The 22,379-nt window shown below is 38.9% G+C and overlaps 1 protein-coding gene across 1 annotated transcript; it reads right to left on the bottom strand.

Annotated features, from left to right (window-relative positions):
• Positions 1 to 1,006: 1,006 nt before the first annotated feature.
• Positions 1,007 to 2,876, bottom strand: LOC107778932 (glycerol-3-phosphate acyltransferase RAM2-like). Its single transcript, XM_016599259.2, has one exon. It carries the CDS (start codon positions 2,590 to 2,592, stop codon positions 1,114 to 1,116), a length of 1,479 nt encoding a protein of 492 aa, XP_016454745.2. The 5' UTR covers positions 2,593 to 2,876; the 3' UTR covers positions 1,007 to 1,113.
• Positions 2,877 to 22,379: the final 19,503 nt, after the last annotated feature.

Raw genomic sequence — 22,379 nt, 5'->3', positions numbered from 1 at the left:
TATTCTTTCATTATATTATTAGGTCTACTATCTCATACATAAAAAAATAATTTAAATTGAAAATCTTGAATTTAGGATTTAAGTAAAAATTAAAGGCACGGGCCATCTATACATTCGTAAATTAATACACCATATAAATAAATTAGATTAAGTTTTCTATTAAAAAAACATGCACACTTAAAATTAGTAAATTGCATAAAGTCCAGGTTGAAGCTTACCTTCACCGTCAAAATTCACGTTGTCAGCAAATTGTAAATCCTGCATTTTCTTTGAGTACAAAGTATATATTTTCTTCTTCACTGTAGAATGGATCCTAAAATGAAATATTTTCATTTTTTTTTATTATGAAAGAAGAGACCTAAAATTTAATACACCATATATCCATCGACTTTGTTATCATTCCCATGCTCGATGATTTTGGGAGATTTTCCCCCCTTTTTAATTTTCTTTTATTATCCACCAACTAAGTATTTGATTAATGAAAACAATAGATTTAAATGTTGTCTTTTTTAGTTTAAATTTATAATAAGTAAGTAGGAACATAATTCCACTTAAATAAACTAATCTCGCATAAAAAAGTGACTGATCAATCTTTTGAATTGGGAATGGTTTTGGATAAAAAGTTGTTAATGGACTGGACTAACAAGTAGCCTAAATTGCCACACAACTTATTTGAAATTGTGAGTAGATGATCAGCATGGAGAAATACTTCTTTTTCTCTAAGTTCTTGGTCTTACTTACTTAAGGAAGCGTCGTAAGATATGATTTGGAGAAGTGCACAAATAGCCGTATTTTAGGACCCTTATTTAAAATATAGTCAAAGTTTATAAAGCAATTAAAGTTTAACTGTCTCAAAATCATCAAAATATTCAAACCCCGGGAAACTAAAATAGAAAATCGTGAGTTTGAAGTTTCAAACTTCAGACATACGGTTCTCAAGTTGAGTCTTCAAACCCAAATGCTGAAGTTGGCATATTGCATGCATGTGCAGTTCGAATTTCACACATTTGGGTAACCATTATTTCCAAAATATTTTTAGCAAGCAACCTTTTACATAATTGTTGAAAGGATACTCTATCTACGTAAACAAACCATTATACTTTAGACCTTGATTCAAGGCTTCTTCATAACAGTGCCATCATTTCCAGCAAGAGCAATATACTTATCTTTCCTCGTTAAAGTAGTGCACTTGTAAGAAAGATTTTCAGCAATAACTTTTTGTATGTAGTTAGCGACTTCATGGCTTGATTTCCCAGACTTGCAAGTGAACTCATACGGCAACTTTTTCAAGAATGTAATTTCATAACTGGGACGTGGGTTCATGAGAAAGAAAAACGAGTCCATCCATTTCCATCCCCTAGCTGTTGTGCCATAAAACATACTCATCTTATTCACCATTGCCACGGGCACGAGCTCATCAGTTAACTCAGCAAATAATGACGAAAACCTAAGAAGAAATGGTTCACGACTTGTAGTCCCCTCTGGGCAAATTGTGAGATCACCCTCTTCTAATAGTTTCTTGATCACGAAAGCGTCAGAGGCACGATCTCGAGTGAGTCTGATTGTTTTAAGGGGTGCAATAAGCTCAGAAAATCGTGAAAGAGAGTATGTAACAGTTGGAATAGGGCGACCTAAAACTGCGGAGAGAAAAACAGGATCAAGAAGTGTCCTATGACAGCAAACGAATAGAACACCAGAATGGTCTTTGGATTTCTTAGGGGGTGGTGGGTTTCCTTTAATGGTGAGACGGGCGCCAAGGGCCCGAAATGCGTAGTAGTGAAGAGGGGTCGGGAGGAGTGAAGCACTAATAACTCGCAGGCAAGAAAGGAGGAAACCGAAAGGGATCCAAAGAATAATATAAAGAGCAGTTAGTGGTGTTGGCTTTTGGACAAGGCGGCCGTCGTGGAAAATAATAGGTTTAGGAAGCTTATCTAAAGTTACAGCCTTTACTTTTGGATTTGGTGGCACAGAGTAGCTCTCTTTACACAATGTCATAAAAGGAATATCAGTATGACGATCACCCAATCCAATCTCAGGTTGAGTTTCTCCGAACGTCGATTGGAGAATCTCAGCCTTTTTCTTCCCAATAAGAACCCCTGGTGACTTAACAAAACCAGTTGCCCTACCTTTATATGTTTCAATCTCTGTCCCTAAAACTATGTCCACGCCTATATAGTCCTTTAAAAATGCTTCCACCATAATCCTAGGGGTGGCTGTCAAAACGCAACGTTTTCCACACGACGAAAAAACTCTCCAAGACTCAGGATGAAGATCCTCTGAATAGAACTTTGGCAGCACAGCACGTGCTGCCGATTCTATGTCGGAAACTTTCATCCCCACAAAAGTTGTAAAGATAATAACTTGGATTCCAGCTGACTCTGAGACTAAATAGTAAAGAATTCCGGCAAGAGGTAAGACTAAGAGAAGAAAGAGTAACCTTAAAACCCCAGAAACATCAAAAGCAACCAGGGCGAAATATGGGAAAGAGTTACAACTTCGGAGTAAAGTTCCATCCAAGTCTGCTACTACTGTATGTTTTTCTCTTCCTTCTGATGTGCACTTCTCAACTGTGGGAAATATTGTTATCCCCATTTTAGTTTGCAGCTTATCCAAAATGGAGATTTCCTTTTTCTTTTAGTGGTTGATGAGATGAGGTCGGATATTCGGAGCAGCAGCTTGAACCTACCTTTTTATTTTTGGCCAAGCTTGGCTATATGTAGATGGTAATCTGAGAACAATAAGAAGAAGAAAAGGCATGTAAGAGTTGGTGAAGATGGTCTCTAGAAGAATGTCCTGTATGGTTGACATTGAAGAGATTAAATGCTTCTCGATATGGGAAGTTAGGCCGAATAAACCCAACTATTTATTAATGCAGAAAAAGGTTTCACTCGAGGGATTAAATCCTCACAGATAATTTATATTCCATTTGTAATGGTGATTTGAATGGTGAATATCATTTAGCCATGTTCAACAACAACTTGTGGATCCAGGGAGAATAATGTGTACGTGAAGATAGAGAGGTTGTTTTCGATAGATACTCGGCTCACAAAATACGAGTAGAAAGAAGAATCCATGTAAAGAAAAGCAGTAACAACATCTAGAAAATAAGGACCCGTTTGGCAATACATTTTGCCAAATTTTTTTTTTTTTTTTGGCAAATACATGTTTGTTCTAGATTTTATCCATGTTTTGGCAAATTCCCAAAATCCAAAACCCAAGAGCTGGTTTTGGCCCAAAATATTACTATTACATTTTTAAAAACTTGCTTCAAACTTTTATAATTTATAAAAGAGCCCACCATTTATTATTTTGTAACAATGCTGTTTTATCTTCTAAAGTCATGTGATAGTGTATTATGTAATTCATTATAAAAATGATAATTTTGTACTATATTTATTTATGTTCAGGACTATAGTTTGTGATAATATAATGAATGTTATTGATATTCGTATTGTTGGGTATTTGTGATAATTTTTAGAACTTGTGGGTATAAGTCATATTTCATGTTTTTTCAAAAATAAAAAGTGAAATATGTTTTGAAAACTGATGTCCAAACACATTATCATCTTCAAAGCAAACTTCATCCAAATCAGATTTTTCAAAACAAATTTGAAAATTTATGGTATAACGTTAGCTATGATAATTGAAGTCTTTCACTCATGTTTAGATGCATAAATTTCTACATTTATACATAAATGTACTTCCATTATGTGCAGTAACACTAAGCCAGTGGTAGAATATTCACATATTTATAACGATGTAAAGATATGATGAAAAGAAACGATTGGTGGTGATTGAGATAGTAGTATTTGATAATCGGCACAATTGAAATGAAAAAAACAGTTGAATTAGTTACCCTCATCATCAATGCATTTTCCGGAGATTCTTCTGAAGCTAAGTGTAGGTTAGATAAGCCTACGAAAAGAGATCTACAGCGTAACTGTGCGCTCCTACTCCAATTCATTAATCATTTAAACCTATTATAAGGTTATATTTCAACAATGAGTGTATATATTTACGTATTATACCAAAAATATTTCTCTTAATTGATAGGAACTAAGGGTCCACCAAACTTATATAGAGAATCGGATTCTCTATTAGGTACTACAGAACACACTCACACAACTGTAAGTACATAACACAATAGAGTTTTACGTGAAAAACTCTCAACTCACGGTATTAAAAATCATGATCTACCGTTGTAGGATTTCAACTTCACTACTGAGCAAACTTCAGATTACAAATTATTGTAACCTAGGAATTAACCTCTTACAACAACAACAACAACAACTCAATATAATTTCACTAGTGGGGTCTGGGGAGGGTAGTGTGTACGCAGACCTTACCCCTACCCTAGGGTAGAGAGGCTGTTTTCGATAGACCCTCTGCTCCCTCCCTCCAAGAACTCCCACCTTGCTCTTGGGGTGACTCGAACTCACAACCTCGGCTCTTAGGGTACGCAAACCTTACCCTAGGAATTAACCTCTTAATCCCTCACTAACTTGTAATAACTCTATTACAAGCCCTTTTGTAATAACTCTATTACAAAGTTTACAACTCGACTACCTCTAGCCAAGACACAAACACATGGTTTATGAATTTACAAAGATTTTCTACACAATATTTTTAACTAAACTAAGTAGGAATTACAAGTAAATCACTTTGACAAATATTTTGGTAATGTGATGACTAAGGACATGTGATGATTAAACACCACATTAAACACCTCTAAGTGTGTGTTGTGAACGTACACCTGTGCCCATAAGACGAGGTGCGTGAAACACATTTGCCAAGAATGAGTAAAGTGAACAACTATAATGCAAAGAAACAAATTACCCCCTCGGGCTCAAATTATCTTCCATGATTTCTAAAAATAGTTGTTTCAAATTATTTATCATTTTAGAAGTTCAATAAAAAATTAATTATATTTTTCTCATTTTATCCGTAGTAGTAGTTATTCTTGAAGATGGAGATAACACATAAATAAAGTAAGGAAAAAGATCAAATATACCTCACTACTTCGGATATTGTCTACATTTAACATCAGTTATACTATCCAGCCAAATTTACCCCTACCGTTATACTATCCGGACAAATTTACTACCATCAGCAAACTCTTAAAAATTACCTCCCAGTCCGTCATGTGACCCAAAATCTCCCAAATTATTTTAGTTAAGTCACTTATTCTTCTTCTTAATCCACAATTTTTGAAATAATTGGCATTTACCTGCTTTCTTAATTCAAAAGAATAATACAACGGTTAGTAAATTGAAGAATCTAAATTACGTAGCTTGTCTAAATTTCAAAAGTATTTACAACGTCTCAACTTTAATGAATCTGTTGCACCAAATGTATGGAGACTTTGCATGTATTAGTGATAGAAGTTGAAAGTCCTTGGAGACTTTATATTATCGAATTCAACTTTGATTTAATCAAATGTCTGCGCATTGTGCTCTCTTAAGTTAGTCGATCGAACTCTATACTAACCAGACAATAACAAAATATATTTGAATATGCATGTACATACATGATGATGAGCTGCATATAATACACAATAAATAGACCCACTGAATTTTACGGTGTGTATATGATTGAAAAATAAATAAAATTTTAAACCAATTCCACATAGATTATCACAAGAAGAAAAGTGGGTGCATTGGTAATTAAAAATATCCATGAATAATTTGTATAGTCTAGTATCTTTAGCATTCACATTAGTAGTAATTTTTGAAAATAGTGGAGCAAGAAGAACAACAATTAATTTAAATAAAAGGAAGTTGGAAAATTTTGGATTACTTAACAGATTAAGGGGTAATTTTAAAAGTTTACAGATGATAAAGATAAATTTGGCCGGATAATATAACGACGGGGGTAAATTTGGCCGGATGTTATATCGAAGATTAAATATAGACAATATCGAAAAATAGATAGATATATTTTACCCTTTTTCCTAAAGTAAATATTCAACGAAGAGACACAATATAAATCATCGCTAAGTTGGTGATGGACAAACACCCCAGAAAACCTCCAAATAATATTGGTTGACAGTTTTCGTTTTTCCTTTTTCTTGTTTATTTTAAAGGGCTGTTGTTTGTTTTCGGCCCCCAATGGTTCAATTCTGTTGCAAAATAATTTGATTAAATAATTTTAGCCACGACAAATTTAGGAAGAGAAAGCTTTGACGAAGTGTTTGTGCTTCTTTTCCAGTCAGGTGCTCGCCGGAGATGAGAGGGAAATAAATTGAAATTGTAGGATTTCTTAAGGAAATTTTAGGAAATATATTGAAATTTTAGGAAATTGTAATACGAAATTCTAGGAAATGAAAAGGTAATAAGGATAAAAGTAAGACTGTCGCGCGCTCAAAATTAACTTTGAGATACAGTAGTTTGACCTGTCAGACACTTTTGTCGAATTGAAACTTCTATCCTACGCATTAAATTGGAATGTTTAACTTAGAAATAGTGCTAAGTTTGAGGGACTATCTAGGAATTTAGCATTTTTGTTTTCAAGCTTTGGAAAATTCGGCAGTGGTAAATTAGGATGGCTTTGTAGCGATCCGATCGGTCGTTTTGAAAGTATTAGTCCCGATCCCCTATTTATTACTCCCTTTACTTCATTTAGTGGTTATGTGACTTGCAGGGGCGCTTAGTGTCGGGTTCGGATGAGTTTCGGAGTGAGATGGGACACATAGTCCCTAAAATGGAAGTTTAAGTTGAAAAGGTTGACTAGATATTGACTTATGTGTAGACGACTCCGGAATAGAGTTTTGATGGTTTCGTTAGCTCCGTTGGGTGATTTTGGACTTAGGAGCGCATGCGGATTGTGAATTGGAGGTCCGTAGTTGAATTGGCTTGAAATGACGAAAGTTGGAAATTTAGAAGTTTGACCGAGAGTAGATTTTGTGGATACGGGGCTCGGATTGGGGTTCCGGGAGTTGGAGTAGGTCCATGGTGTCATTTGTGTGTAAATTTTGGGGTCAATCGGACGTGATTTGATAGGTTCCGGTATCGAATGTGGAAGTTAGAAGTTCAAAAGCTCATTAGGCTTGAATCGAGACGCAATACGAATTTTTAGCGTTGTTTGATGTGGTTTTTTGCTTAGAGTAGGTCCGTTATGTGTTTTGCAACTAGTTGATATACTCGGACGGGGTCCCGGGGGCCCCAAGTGTGATTCAGATCGATATCGGATCAATTGTTAGACTTGTGCAAATGCTGAAGCTCCTAGCTTCTGGTGTAATCGCACCTGCGGAGGTTATGGCCGCAGGTGGAGACTAGCACATGCGCTTGAGGGAACACAGAAGCGGTGAAGGCAGCCTAGGCAAGGGCTCACAGATGCAGACAAAGTCCCGTAGAAGCGGCTTCGCTTTTGTGGCGAGGATATGCGCAGCAATGACGAAGGCCACAGGTGTGAAACATTTGTCGTAGGCGCGGCCCTATGCTCGCATAAGCGGAGGCAGTGGAGCCTTGGGCAATCCGCAGAAGCGAAAGATATTTCACACCCGAGAGACCATAGGTACGACTAAATGAGTCGCATGTGGGAAAGTGCTGGGCAGAATATTAAGTTCGAGGGTTTCATGATTTCATTCATTTTGGACATTTCAAGCTCGGGATTAGGCGATTTTTGAGAGGGATTTCGAAGGGATTCTTGTGGTAAGTCGCTTGTGGTTAAATTTACTCAATAATTATGTTTCCCCATTGAATTTTCACCAAGATTGTGTGGTTTTGAGGTGTAGTTTTAGAGTTTGAGGCTAGGGTTGTGGAGAGTTTAAATTGGAAATTTGAGTGAAATTGCTATCTTTGAAATATCATTGTTTCAGTTGTTAAGTTTTGGTTTTCGTGATTTTTGTCTAGGTGATTGGTTGTTATTGTGGCATGAGGTTTATGCCGTGCGGTTGTTATTGTGGTACGAGATTTCTGTCGTGCGGTTGTTACTGTGGCATGAGGTTTCTGCGGTGCAGTTGTTATTATTGCACGAGGTTTCTACCGTACGGATGTTATTGTTTTGCACGAGGTTTATGCCGTGTCGTTGTGATTATTGATATGTATGGGTGGTATAAGGAACAATTGTGAGATATTTACTTTTGGGACTAAGAGGCGGTACCTCGGGAGGGCCCCTGTTGATTTTCTCTATTTGTTGTATTGTTTGTTGTTGTTCCTTAACTTGTAAGATTCTTGCTTCCTTTCATGTTGTAATTGTTTTCTTTGATTCCGTGTTGTTACCTTCCGTAAACTCTTATTGTTTCACTTCCCTGTCATTTTATTTTATCATTATATCTTCTGCCTTGTTTCTTATTATTTCCAGTAGGGCCCTGACCTGACCTCATTACTACTCTACCGAGATTAGACTTGGCACTTACTAGGTACCGTAGTGGTATAGCCCTACTACGCTTCTGCACATATTTTTGTGCAGATCCAGGTACATTTTATCAGCCTCGGTGTTAGTGTGTGGAGTGACTTGCTTTTTGGAGACTTCAAGGTACACCTGCCTGCATCCGCAGGTCTCGGAGTCCCCATCTATTCTATCTTTTCCTTGTTTCTTATGTTATGGATAGAGAGTGATGTACATGATTGTGCAGCATTGTATCTAGAGCTTGTGACTTATTTCTTATCCGGTTTTGGGAGTTCTACTTATATTGAGTTGTATTTTTCATTTTATTCAGTTGATGCTTCGAGATTTAAAGTAGTTATTTCAGTTATTCGCATGTTGTTAGGCTTACCTAGTCTTAGAGATGAGGTGCTGTCACGAAATCGTACGGAGGGAAGTTGGGATCGTGACAAGTTGGTAACTGAGCTCTAAATTCATAGATGTTATGAGTCACAAGCAGGTTTAGTAGAGTCTCGCGGATCGGTACGGAAACGTCTGTACTTATCTTCGGGAGGCTATGGAACTGTTAGGATAAGCTTCACTTATTTGATTCCTTGTCATGCGAAATTGTTGACTTTAGGATTCTAAACTTCTCTCTTTCTATTCTCTCACAAATGGTGAGGACACGTACAACCGGATCAGATGACCAGACACCCGCGCCCCCTGCTAGAGCCGCGAGAGGCCGGGGCAGGGGTAGAGGCCGATGACGTCCACGTGGTGCTGCCAGAGCACCCGCATGAGCTGCTACAATGGAGCCACCAGTAGCTCTAGTTGGAGGACTGGCACCTGAGATGCCTGTTACTGCACTAGCTCTTCAGTAGACTCTCGCCTAGTATCTGAGCATGTTCGACACTTTGGCTCAGGCACGGTTGATACTACTTGCTCTTGCCACATCTCAGGCCGAGGGAGGAGCACAGACTCCCGCCGCCCGTACCCCAGAGCAGCGGGTCCAGGTTCACCGAGTCCCAAAGATCATACCAGTTCAGCCGGTCGCTCTAGTTCAGCCCAAGGTTAGGCAGTAGTTTTTGAGGAGGAGTAGTTCAGGCTCAAGAGGTACAAAAAGTACCACTCTCCTACTTCCAATGGCTTGGCGTCAGAGGATACACAAGGTTTTCTTGAGGAGTACCACCGTATCCTCCATACTATGGGTATTGCAGAGTCTAGTAAGGTTGCTTTCACTATGTTCCAGCTTAGGGGAGTGGCTTATCAGTAGTGTTGAGCATATGAGTTGGGTAGTCTGTCCGAGGCAGCTTCACTCACTTGGACTCAGTTCTCAAATATGTTCTTGATAGAGTATGTTCTCAAGATTCTCAGAGATGCATGGCTCATAGAGTTTGAGCAGTTGCGCCAGGGTTCTATGACCGTGTCGGAGTATGCGGTCCGGTTCAGTGATTTGGCTAGGCATGCACCAGCTTTGGTTGCTACTGTTAGAGAGCGGGTTCGTCGATTTATCGAGGGGCTCAACCCTAGTATGAGATTTAGCATAGCCCGAGAGTGGTACTTGTGCCCTAAATGCAGCTCGTCATGGTAGGGGCTATGTGAGTCGCCCTGTTCATTTAGCACTTCCAGCTACCAACAGTATTCCGGCCACTCCTAGTCCCCAGGCTCCCTATTATGCATCGCCATTGTCTAGTGCACCTCCTGCACGGGGTGCTTTCAGCGCTCAGTCTAGCCGATCAGGCCCGAGCTAGCCGCAACTATGCATTATTTGACCCAGGCTCCACTTATTCATATGTGCCATCTTAGTTTGCTCCATATTTGGGCGTATCTCGTGGTTGTTTGAGTTCTCCTTTCTATGTGTCTACACCTCTAGGAGATTCTATTGTTGTTGACCATGTGTATCGGTCGTGTTTAGTTGTTCTCGGTGGTTTTGAGACCAAAGCTGATTTATTGTTACTCAGTATGGTAGACTTTGATATTTTTTTGGCATGGACTAGTTCTTACCCTATCATGCTATTCTCGATTGTCACGCCAAGACCGTGATGCTGGCTATGGCAGTATTACTACGGATAGAGTGGAGAGGTGCTTCAGATTATGTTCCTACCACAGTTATCTCATTTCTAAAGGTTTAGTGTATGGTTGAGAAAGGGTGTAATTCTTATTTAGCTTTCGTGAGGGATATCTGTGTTGATACTCCTACCGTGGAGTCAGTTCTGGTAGTGAGGGATTATCAAGATATATTTCTGGTGGATCTTCAGAGCATGCCGCCCGACAGGGATATCGACTTTTGTATTGATTTGTTACCGAGCACTCAACCCATTTTTATTCCACCATATCGTATGGCCCCAGCAGAGTTGAAAGAGTTAAAGGATCAGTTGGAGGAGTTGCTTGATATGGGCTTCATTCGACCCAGTGTGTCTCCTTGGGGTGCTGCAATCTTGTTTGTAAAGAAGAAGGATGGTTCTATGCGCATGTGTATTAATTATCGCCAGTTGAACAAGGTTACAATGAAGAACAGGTATCTATTTCCTCGTATTGATGACCTATTTGATCAATTACATAGTGCCATAGTCTTCTCCCAAGATTGACTTGCGTTCAGGCTATCATCAGTTGAATATTGGGGAGCCAGATATTTCGAAGACTGTCTTCAGGACTCGGTATGGTCATTACGAGTACCTTATGATGTCTTTTGGGCTGACCAATGCCCCACCAACATTCATGCACTTGATGAATAGTGTATTTCAGCCCTCTCTTGACTCGTTCATCATTGTGTGTATTGACGACATTCTGGTGTACTCCCGGAGCCGGGAGGATCATGAGCAGCACCTGAGGACTGTGCTTCAAACCTTGAGAGAAAAGAAGTTATATGCAAATTTTTTGAAGTGTGAATTCTGGTTAGATTTAATGGCATTTTTGGGTCATGTAGTATCGAGTGAGGGGATCAAGGTAGATCCAAAGAAGATTGAAGCAGTGCAAAGTTGGCCTAGACTGTCCTCAGCTAAGGAGATCCAGAGTTTTCTTGGTTTGGCGGGATATTACCGTTGATTTGTGGAGGGTTTCTCGTCTATTGCAGCACCTATGACCAAGCTAACCCGGAAGGGTGCTCCGTTCATGTGGAACGAGGAGTGTGAGGAGAGATTTCAAAATCTCAAGACTGCCTTGACTACAACCCTAGTGTTGGTACTGCCTACTGGTTCGGGGTTTTATACGGTGTATTGTGATGTGTCACGCATTGGTCTTCGCGCGGTGTTGATGCAGAACTGTAGGGTGATTGCCTACGTGTCTAGACAACTGAAGGTGCATGAGAAGAACTATCTTGTCCATGACCTCGAGTTAGCAGCTATTGTTCATGCCTTGATGATCTGGCAACACTATTTGTACGGTGTCCCTTGTGAGGTCTACACCGATCACTGGAGTCTACAACATCTGTTCAAACAGAAGGATCTTAAATTGCGAAAACGGAGGTGGTTGGAGTTTCTTCAGGACTATGATATCACCATTCTATATCATCCCGAGAAGGCCAATATGGTGGTCGATGCGTCAAGTCGCAAGGCGTAGAGTTTGGGCATCTTAGCATATCTACCGGTAGCAGAGAGGCCACTAGCCTTGGATGTTCACGCATTGGCCAGCCAGTTTGTTAGATTGGATATTTCTAATCCGAGCCGAGTTTTGGCTTGAGTGGTTTCTCGGTCTTCTCTTTATGATCATATCAGAGAGCGTCAGTATAATGACCCCCATCTGCTCGTCCTCAAGGACATTGTTCATCACGACGATGCCAAGGAGGTCACTATTAGAGATGGCAGTGTATTACGGATGCAGGTCATGCTATGTTTGCCCAATGTAGATAGCTTGCGTGAGTTAATTCTCTAGGAGGCTCACAGTTTGCAGTACTCCATTTATTTAGGTGACATGAAAATGTATCAAGACTTGAGGCAACACTATTGTTGGAGGCGGATGAAGAAGAACATAGTGGAATATGTAGCTCGGTGCCTAATCTGTCAGTAGGTAAAGTATGAGCATCAGTGGCTAGGTGGATTGCTTCAGAAGCTAGAGATTCTGGAGTGGAAACGGGAGTGGATTACTATGGATTTTGTTGTTTTGCTCCCACGGACTCATAGGAAGTTCGATGCAGTATGGGTGATTGTGGATAAGCTGACCACGTTGGCTCATTTCATTTCAGTGGTGACCAATTACTCTTCAGAGCAGTTGGCTCAGATTTACATTCGCGAGATTGTCAGGCTTCATGGCGTGCCTGTATCTATCATCTCCGACTGTGGTACGCAGTTTACATCGAAGTTCTAGAGGGTCGTACATCACGAGTTGGGTACTCGGGTGGATTTGAGCACAGCATTTCACCCTCAGACGGACAGATAGTCCGAGCGCACTATTCAGATATTGGAGGATATACTTCATGCGTGTGTGATGGAGTTTGGGGGTTCTTGGGATCAGTTCTTACCGCTTGCGGAGTTTGCATACAACAACAGCTACCAGTCGAGCATTCAGATGGCCTGTATGAGGCTTTGTATGGTAGACGATGTCGGTCCCCAGTGGGTTGGTTTGAGCCGGGTGAGGCTCTTGCTTCAGGATGCTTTGGAAAAGATTAAATTGATTCAGGATCGATTTCGTACAACCCAATCTAGACAGAATATTTATGTGGATCGGAAGGTTCGTGACGTTGAATTCATGGTTGGGGAGCTGGTCTTGCTCCGGGTTTCGCCCATGAAGGGTATTTTGAGGTTCGGGAAGAAGGGCAAGCTGAGCCCTAAGTATATCGGACCTTTTGAAATTCTTGAGAGGGTTGGAGAGGTGGCCTACAGACTTGCACTACCACCCAGTCTAGCTGCAGTTCATCCAGTATTGCATGTTTCTAGGCTCTAGAAGTATCACGGCGATCCGTCTTATATGTTAGACTTCAACTCAGTTCAGTTGGACAAGGATCTATCTTATGTTGAGGAGCCGGTAGCCATTTTGGACAGGCAAGTCCAAAAGTTGAGGTCGAAGAACATTGCGTCAGTTAAGGTCCAGTGGAGGGTCATCAGTCGAGGAGGCGACTTGGGAGACCTAGCATGATATGCACAGCCATTATCCTCATCTTTTCACCACTTCAGGTATGTCTCTATACTCGTTCGAGGACGAACGTTTATTTTAAGATGGGGAGGATGTAACGACCTTGCCGATCGTTTTGAGAGTATTATCCCCGATCCCTTATTTATTGCTCCCTTTACTTCATTTTGTGATTATGTGACTTGCTGAGGCGCTTGGTGTCGGGTTCGGGTGAGTTTTGGAGTGAGATGTGACACATAGTCCCTAAAATGGAAGTTTAAGTTGAAAAGGTTGATCGGATATTAACTTATGTATAGACGACTCCAGAATGAAGTTTTGATGGTTCTGTTAGCTCCATTAGGTGATTTTGGATTTAGGAGAGCATCCGGATTGTGAATTGGAGGTCTGTAGTTGAATTAGGCTTGAAATGGCAAAAGTTGGAAATTTAGAAGTTTTATCGAGAGTGGATTTTGTGTATACCGGGCTCGGATTGGGGTTCCAGGAGTTGGAATAGGTTCGTGGTGTCATTTGTCACTTGTGTGTAAGATTTGGGGTTAACCGGGCGTGATTTGATAGGTTTCGGCACCAGATGTGGAAGTTAGAAGTTCAAAGGTTCATTATGCTTGAATCCAGGTGTAATCCGTGTTTTTAGCATTGTTTGATGTGATTTTTGTCCTGGAGTAAGTCCGTTATGTGTTTTCCAACTAGTTGGTATATTCGGACGGGGTCCTGGGGAGCCCGGGTGTGATTCAGATCGATATGGGATCAATTGTTGGACTTGTGCAAATGCTGAAGCTCCCAGCTTCTCGTGTAATCGCACATGCAGAGGTTATAACCGCATGTGTGGACTCGCGCGTGCGCTTAAGGGAATGCAGAAGCGGTGAAGGAAACCCAAGCAAGGGCTTGTAGATGCGGACAAAGTCCCGCAGAATCGCTTCGGTGAGGATATGCGCAGGAACGACGAAGGTCGCATGTGCGAAACATTTTTCGCAGGCGCGAACGCGCAGGTGCGGCCCTATGCTCGCACAAGCGAAGGTAGTGGAGCCTTGGGCAACCCGCAGAAGCGGAAGATATATCGCACCTGCGAGACCGCAAGTGCTACTACATGAGTCGCAAGTGCGAAAGTGCTGGGCAGAATATTAAGTTCGAGGGGTTTGTGATTTCCTTGATTTTGGACATTTCAAGCTCGGGATTAGGCGAATTTTGAGAGGGAGTTTGAAGGAATTCCTGAGGTAAGTCACTTGTGATTAAATTTACTCAATAATTATGTTTCCCCATTAATTTTCCACCTAGATTGTGCGGTTTTGAAGTGTAATTTTGGAGTTTGAAGCTAGGGATGTGGAGAGTTTAAATTGGGGATTTGAGTAATGATTTGGTGTCGGATTTTGGTAAATTAGGTATGGTTGGACTCGTGGTTGAATGGTCTTCCAGACTTTATAACTTTTGTTGGGTTCCGAGACATGGGCCCGAGTTGACTTTTTGGAGCGATTTTCAATTCTTAGCTAAAATCATTATTTCATCATTGAAATTAGTTTCCTAAAGTTATATTTATATTATGAAATTATTTTGGCTAGATTCGAGCCGTTCGGAGTTGGAAAATCGAGGGAAAGGCCTTCTAATTGATAGATTGAGTGTGGTTTGAGGTAAGTGACTTGTCTAAACTTGTGTGGGAGAAATCCCCTTAGGATTTCGTATTGTTATGACAATTTGTGATATGTGAAGGCCGTGTATGCGAGGTGACGAGTGCGTACACGGGCTAAATGATGAAATTTCAATTTTAGCTAAGTAGTTTCCTTTTTATACCTTAACTGAGTTACCTTAGCATGTAGAGTTATCATGTTTAGCCTAAATTCACATGTCTATTTGCCTTACCTCTTATTTTCATCTTGTACTACATGCTTAGTTGAATTTCCTGTTTTTTTTGATTTCGTAATCATTATTGAAACGTAGGATTCTTTACTTGAAATTGCTATCTTTGAAATATCATTGTTTCAGTTGTTAAGTTTTGGTTTTTGTGATTTTTGTCGAGGTGATTGGTTGTTATTGTGGTATAAGGTTTCTGTCGTGCGGTTGTTATTGTGACACGAGGATTTTGCCGTATGGTTGTTATTGTGGTATGAGGTTTCTGCCGTGCGGTTGTTATTATTGCACGAGGTTTCTGCCATGCAGTTGTTATTGTTTGCACGAGGTTTCTACCGTGCCGTTGTGATTATTGATATGTATGGGTGGTATAAGGAAATATTGTGAGATATTTACTTTTGGGACTACGAGGCGGTACCTCGGGACTGCCCCTGTTGATTTTTTCTATTTGTTGTATAGTTTGTTGTTGTTGTTCTTCCTTAACTTGTAAGATTCTTACTTCCTTTCATGTTGTAATTGCCTTCTTTTATTCCGTGTTGTTACTTTCCGTAAACTCTTATTGTTTCACTTCCCTGTCATTTTATTATATCATTATATCTTCTGCTTTGTTTCTTATTATTTCCAGTAGGGCCCTGACCTGACCTCGTCACTACTCTACTGAGGTTAGGTTTGGCACTTACTGGGTATCGTTGTGGTATACTTATACTATGCTTCTGCACATGTTTTTGTGCAGAACCAGGTATATTTTATCAGCCTCGGTGTTAGTGTGTGGAGTGCCTTGCTTATTGGAGACTTCAAGGTACACCTGCCCGCGTCCGTAGGCCTCGGAGTCTCCTTCTATTCCGTCTTTTCCTTGTTTCTTATATTATGGATAGAGAGTGTGACTTATTTCTTATCGGGATTTGGGAGTTGTATCTATATTGAGTTGTAGTTTTCATTTTATTCAGTTGATGCTTCGATATTTAAAGTTGTTATTTCAGTTATTCGCATGTTTTCAGGCTTACCTAGTCTTAGAGACTACATGCCATCACGATATCCTACGGAGGGAAGTTAGGGTCGTGATAGGCTTAGAGTGTTTGGCTGCATATTTACTAAATATTTTCCATAATATAATCGTGTGAGATATTGTAATAATGTGGTCCTCTTTCGAATAATTATTACATCTTTTTCCAAGTGATCTCCCAACTACATATCAAGCCTTAAAAACGCAATCCACCGGAAATAGAAAATAAAAAAAAAATTACTTTATCTATATATATATAGAGATACATCTATTTTGATGCAAAAAGAAAAGATAATTTAGAGTAGATGCATAACCATTTTTTGTGAAAAAATATAAATTTTGGCACAAGTAGAGTACAAATCTTTGTCATTAGCAAAGTATGAGGGAGAAAACATTTTTCTTTCACATGTGATTGGCACTATATCAGTCACTGATGCTTATATAGGGTAGGCTGCCTATATGACACTCCCTAGGGTGCGGTCTTTTCCTCAATCCTGCATGAACGACGGATACTTCATGCACCGGACTATATTTTTTGTATGTGATTGATTATGCCTAATTCTAGTCCTAAAAAGGATAAGCGGTCGCTGCATATATAATCCAATCTAAGAGCCCTGAGTCGAATCCCACATAGAACTAAGGTTTAGTACTTCCGGCTAGCAAAACTTCTACCCACAATTGCACATTGCCTGCCTTTTTATGGTTCCGCTCAAAAGTTACCCAATCTCTTTCTTTACTCTTTCAGCGACTTAAGTGCTTTTGGAGGTAAAAGGTGAACAAGATATCATTTAGAACAAAATAGGGGTTGGCTCGTAATGTGGGTGCCAAAGAAAAAGGTCTATAGGCTCAAAAGGGCTGACTACGGATAATGTTATCACTGATAGGCAAATAGGTTGAAGGGTCAATCAAAGAAACGCTTATATCATTTTCTAAACTCACAAGACTTGATCATTTCGCTTCGACTTACACACGGGGAAAGTTCTAGACGAATAAGGGATGGCACAGAGTACAATCAAAATCTCACCTCACAATGCACATGACTCACTTATGACGGTTTGGAATCCACTTTCAAGTTAAAGCAACTAGCACAATCATCATATAATCCAAACACTAGGAAGTATCAACAGGAGTCAACAAATGAGCCCAAACGTCAAAAGAAAGTCACATATATTCTCAAGTCATATAGTCACAAGAATCAAGAAGAAAGTAGTCAGCGTAAATGCTACAACTCTAAGCCCTGATATAAAACATGTCAAAAGGAATAGATACTCAAGTTCTTCCCATTTTATTATCTGTTAAAAAAAACAATCATTTTGTATTTTTCTATAGACTTTAAACCGTCAAGAAAACTGTCTAGAAAGTCCCTCGTCGGGAAAAGTCCAAGACTTTTTTGAAAACTTTACCTACAAAAAAACTACTACCCACTTAAAAGAGTCATTCTTTGGAAAAGAACCGTGGCCATAATAAAAACCAAGAGGAATTATTCCTACCTAATTATTTTTTTATTTCAACACACAGAATATAGCACAACTAAAATAGCATAGAAAATCACCCAAATAGTCTCTTTACCCCACATTTCAAATTGTGCATTGTTCCCAAAGCACACTCATAAATATAAGAGATTAAAATAAACTCCCCAGTAAGCCAAAGGCCGATGCATTTGCAGCTCATGGGGTACTCAGACTTCTCCCGACTTGATTCTTTGTGCGGGAACCCGCCACTTAGTTCTAACAATCTTACTTGCTTTTTCTTCCTTCCAATAGCTTTGCTTACCATGCTCCTAGAAAATAAAAAATGATACTACAAAAATAATACAATAAGAAAATTAAAAGGAAATTAAAAATAAAATAAAGTTGTAAAGTCGGGTTATCTCCCAACAAATGCCTGATTTAATGTCGCGGCATGACGTGAATTACTTTCTGCCTCCACCTCGAGCTTATGAATTGAACCCCAAGTTTTGATTCAAGCTTATGATTATGTTCTTGGGGCGGTACAAATTCTTGCGAGCCAAAAATTAAATAAATTCTCATGCACTTTTTAGATCTCGGCCGAAGAGTGTCACCTTGCCTAGACGGCCTTGAAAATTTCAGCATATAAGGCTCATCTACCTCTTCCCTTGACTCCTTTTTGTGCTCATAAGAATCAATTCTCATTTCACCATCCTAAAATAATGTAGAGAAGTCTTTGGAATGAGGTCCAACACACTCAAATATTTGAAATTTAAGATTTTCAGCCTCCTCGATATAAATTATACTAGAGCTAGCTAAATTTGTATCCTCAATGTCCTTGCCTGACTCTAGTATCATTTCTTCAACATTGACATCATCAAATTCTATCTGGTTAGAGTGTTAGTGTTCTACTCTGGACCCCTCCATTGACACCTCAATTTTTGTCTCTAATGCACACTGCTCTCGGCTCTATCCATAATATTAACTTGATGAGTACTAAAAGCTTCAACTAGTTGACTCACTTGAGTCTCCAAGTTACAAATAATTACCTCTTGCATTTGTATCTGTAGTTGTGTCTCATTATTATTTCCCACAAGGTGCCTTAGCATATCCTTAATCTCTTTCAGGTCATCATCCCCGGTTCTTTATTCCAATTAACTTCACAAAAAAAAGTAATACCATCATAGTAAGGGGTTGGAGGAGGATAAGAAATATAAGGACAACCATGAAAGTAACCATCTTGACCACCACACATATCACACACATTACACAAATAATATTGAGTTGGTGCACATAACTCGCTCTCGGAAATATTTTGATAATTTTTCCACGGGTTATTTCCTTCACAATATGTATGAGAATCAAAAGTAGAATTAGCAACACCTAAACTCTCATAATTCCAAGATGTTATGTTTCTCAAATCAACAAGTAGAATAAAATAAAATTAAAAAAATAAAACAAAATAGAACAAAATAGAAGTTCAAACATGAAACCTAGCAATATATACAGCTACAACTACACCGTTAGTTCTCCCGGAACGGTGCCAAAATTTGATCACGCCCAACTCTAGTCCTAAAAATGATAAGTGGTCGCTGCAAAAATAATCCGCTCTAAGAGTCTGGAGTCGAATCCCATAGAGAACTAAGGTTTAGATACAATTGTTCACTATCACTAAGAAGACAAGCTCGAATAATTCATAAGTTATAAAGATTAAGATTCTTATGTCTAACTAATTAACTAACAAATTAAAGTGGTAAGTTAACAAATAAAGATACTAAGGGTTAGAGACAAAATTATGGAGGTCTAGAGCTATGATTTCCCCAATTGTCAGAATCTTTCTCGCTATGTATTCTATAACTTCGCTTAATTATTTTCTATTGATCATGAGCACTCGACTTATCGTAATTCTCTCTCGAGCAACCACAATAATGTACTAGTCAAATTTTCTCAAATTACGCTAGCTCGCAATTCTTCACCGCTCACTAAGATCACATCAAAACTTCGTTATCTCTAATTCCGCTTTTAAACCCGCAGTATTGATCACTCATATATCTTAGGAGTGACGTTGTTCAACAACCACCTAAATATATATCCTTTCTCAAATAACACATAATAAATAAGCACATTCAATCGATGACCAATTAATCAACTGAAATAAGCACGTAGTTGAACAAGTAGATAAATCCCAAGGTTAAATTATATTAAAACATAATAAGAATTCATCCTCCAAGAGGTTCCATCAAAAGTCGAGATAACAAATTAGCTATTCATAATAGTGTGCAAAACTACAATTCTAGAATTCCTAACCAATCATGAAAAAAGGAAGAAGAAAGTAGAAATCTCGTAAAAGAATTCTGCACCTTGCTCCTAGCATATTCTTGCCTCCCCGGGTATTGTCTAACCCTAAAGTAGTGTCTCCCCTTCAAAAGGACATTTTATGATGTATTTATATCAATTAGGGTTTGTATAGGGCGGCATTGAGCTCTCCTATCTCGAAAAGGAGATTGAGTCTCGTGCCAGGTCCAGTGCCAAAGTGCCATACTTCACTAGTTTTGATTCACTTCCTAGGCCATTTCGCGCCTACCTTCACGCAATGCACCAAATGTGGCACGCTCCCAGCTCTTGCCTCTCAACTTCTTTTTGCATCAAATCATCCGATTTTCACCAACTTCCATCCAAACTCATTCTTACACACAATAAACATGTAATGAGCATATTTTATGTTTATAAGCATGTAATCTCCCGCAACTCACAAACAAAATGATATGCAAACATACTTAAAAATATACACTTTTCATCATTTATCACTACCCCACACTTAAACTCTTGCTCATCCTCGAGCAACTTAAAATTAAGCACATCGGCGAGTAACACAATTCCAAAACATACTCAAGCATCATATCAATGACAATGGTTTATATCAATGCTTATAACCCAACATATGCACTCTTCATACTTTTTCTCATTATTAGACCAATGCCAAAACTATTTAAAATATTTGTATGACTCTTCTAACATCATAGCCTTAAAAATTGACACCAATACATTCCATACTATGACTTGCTTCTTGTGCCAACTCAAAAACCAAGGACTCCGCCAATCCTTTGCAAATCATGTGCCTTTACCAGCAAATCACATAGAGAAAATAGTCCACACACTCAAATATAAGTTCAAGTATAGTCTAAGACTAAAATATTGAAAGAATTTGCTCACTCTCACGAAGAAACTCTTATTCCACCCAAGCTCGTAGCATAAGCTTGCCTGTAGTGTAAGACTCGACTAATTTAAGCTTGCAAAGTCTAGGATAAGGTAGGACTTTATAGGTTGTAATGTAGGCTAAGGTACGGGTGTGTGTGTGTGTGTGTGTGTGTATATATATATATATATATATATATATATATATATATATATAGGAAAATAGTGATTAACCCTCCTAAGCACTTTAATATACCATACTTTCAAGAACATTCTTATCATGACCAATTCAATATTTTGTCGTGAAACCATACACAATTAAGCCCTTCTTCATTAAGCACATCAACATATAGATACTCACTAGCCCAAACAAAAATATGGGAGGTGTTATCATTGTTTTATTTTATTTTATTTTCTTTTTTTTTCATACTCTCCTTTATTTAGTATTTCCAGCTAGCAAGACTTCTACCCACAAATGCACCTTGCCGGCCCTTTTATGGTCCCACTCAAAAGCTACCCAATCTCTTTCTTTACTCTTTCAGCGACTTAAGTACTTTTGGAGGTAAAGGATAAACAAGATATAATTTAGAACAAAATAGGGATTGACTCGTAATGTTGGTGCCAAAGAAAAAGGTCTACAGGCTCAAAAGGGCTAATTACGAATAATGTTATCACTAATAGGCAAATAGGCTGAAGGGTAAATCAAAGAAATGCCTACATCATTTCCTAAACTCACAAGATTTAATCATTTCTCTTCGACTCACATACAGGGTAAGTTCTAGACTAATAAGGGATGGCACAAAGTACAATCAAAATCTCACCTCACAATGCACATGATTCGCTTAGAACAGTTCAGACCTGACTCTAAAGTTAAAGCAACTAGCACAATCATCATATAATCCAAACACTAGGAAGTAACAACATGAGTCAGCAGACGAGCCCAAGCGTCAAAAGAAAGTCATATATATTCTCAAGGCATATAGTCAGAGGAATCAAGAAGAAAGTACTTAGTGTAAATGCTACAGCTCTAAGCCACGATATAAAATATGTCAAAAAGAATAGATAGTCAAGTTCTTCCCATTTTATTATCCGTTAAAAAGAAAAAGAAAAAAAAATTATTTTGTATTTTTCTGTAGACTTTAAACCGTTAAGAAATCTGCCTAGCAAGTCCATCGTCTCAAAAAGTCCTTAGCGTTTTTAAAAATTTTACCTACAAAAAACTACTACCCAGTTCAAAGAGTAGTCATCCCTTGGAAAAGAACTGTGGCCATATGAAAAACCAAGAGGAATAATTCATACCTAATTATTTTTTATTTCAACACACATAATATAGCATAGAAAATCACTCAAACTGTCTCTTCACCATATATTTAAAATTATGCATTGTTTCCAATGCACACTCACAAATACAAGAGATTAAAAGAAACTCCCCGTTAGGCCAAATGTCGAAACATTAGCTACTCATGGGATACTCAAACTTCTCCCGACTTGATTCTTTGTGCGAGCACCCACCACTTAGTTCTAAC

Source organism: Nicotiana tabacum, chromosome 24, assembly GCF_000715075.1.
Source record: "Nicotiana tabacum cultivar K326 chromosome 24, ASM71507v2, whole genome shotgun sequence".
NCBI lineage: Eukaryota > Viridiplantae > Streptophyta > Magnoliopsida > Solanales > Solanaceae > Nicotiana > Nicotiana tabacum.
The sequence above is the reverse complement of the archived record's forward strand: the minus strand, read 5'-3'. Positions and strand labels throughout refer to the sequence as shown.

What these genes read in the sequence shown, in the direction of transcription:
- LOC107778932 (XM_016599259.2), bottom strand. Translation starts at nt 2,592, where the DNA reads ATGGGGATAACAATATTTCCCACAGTTGAGAAGTGCACATCAGAAGGA.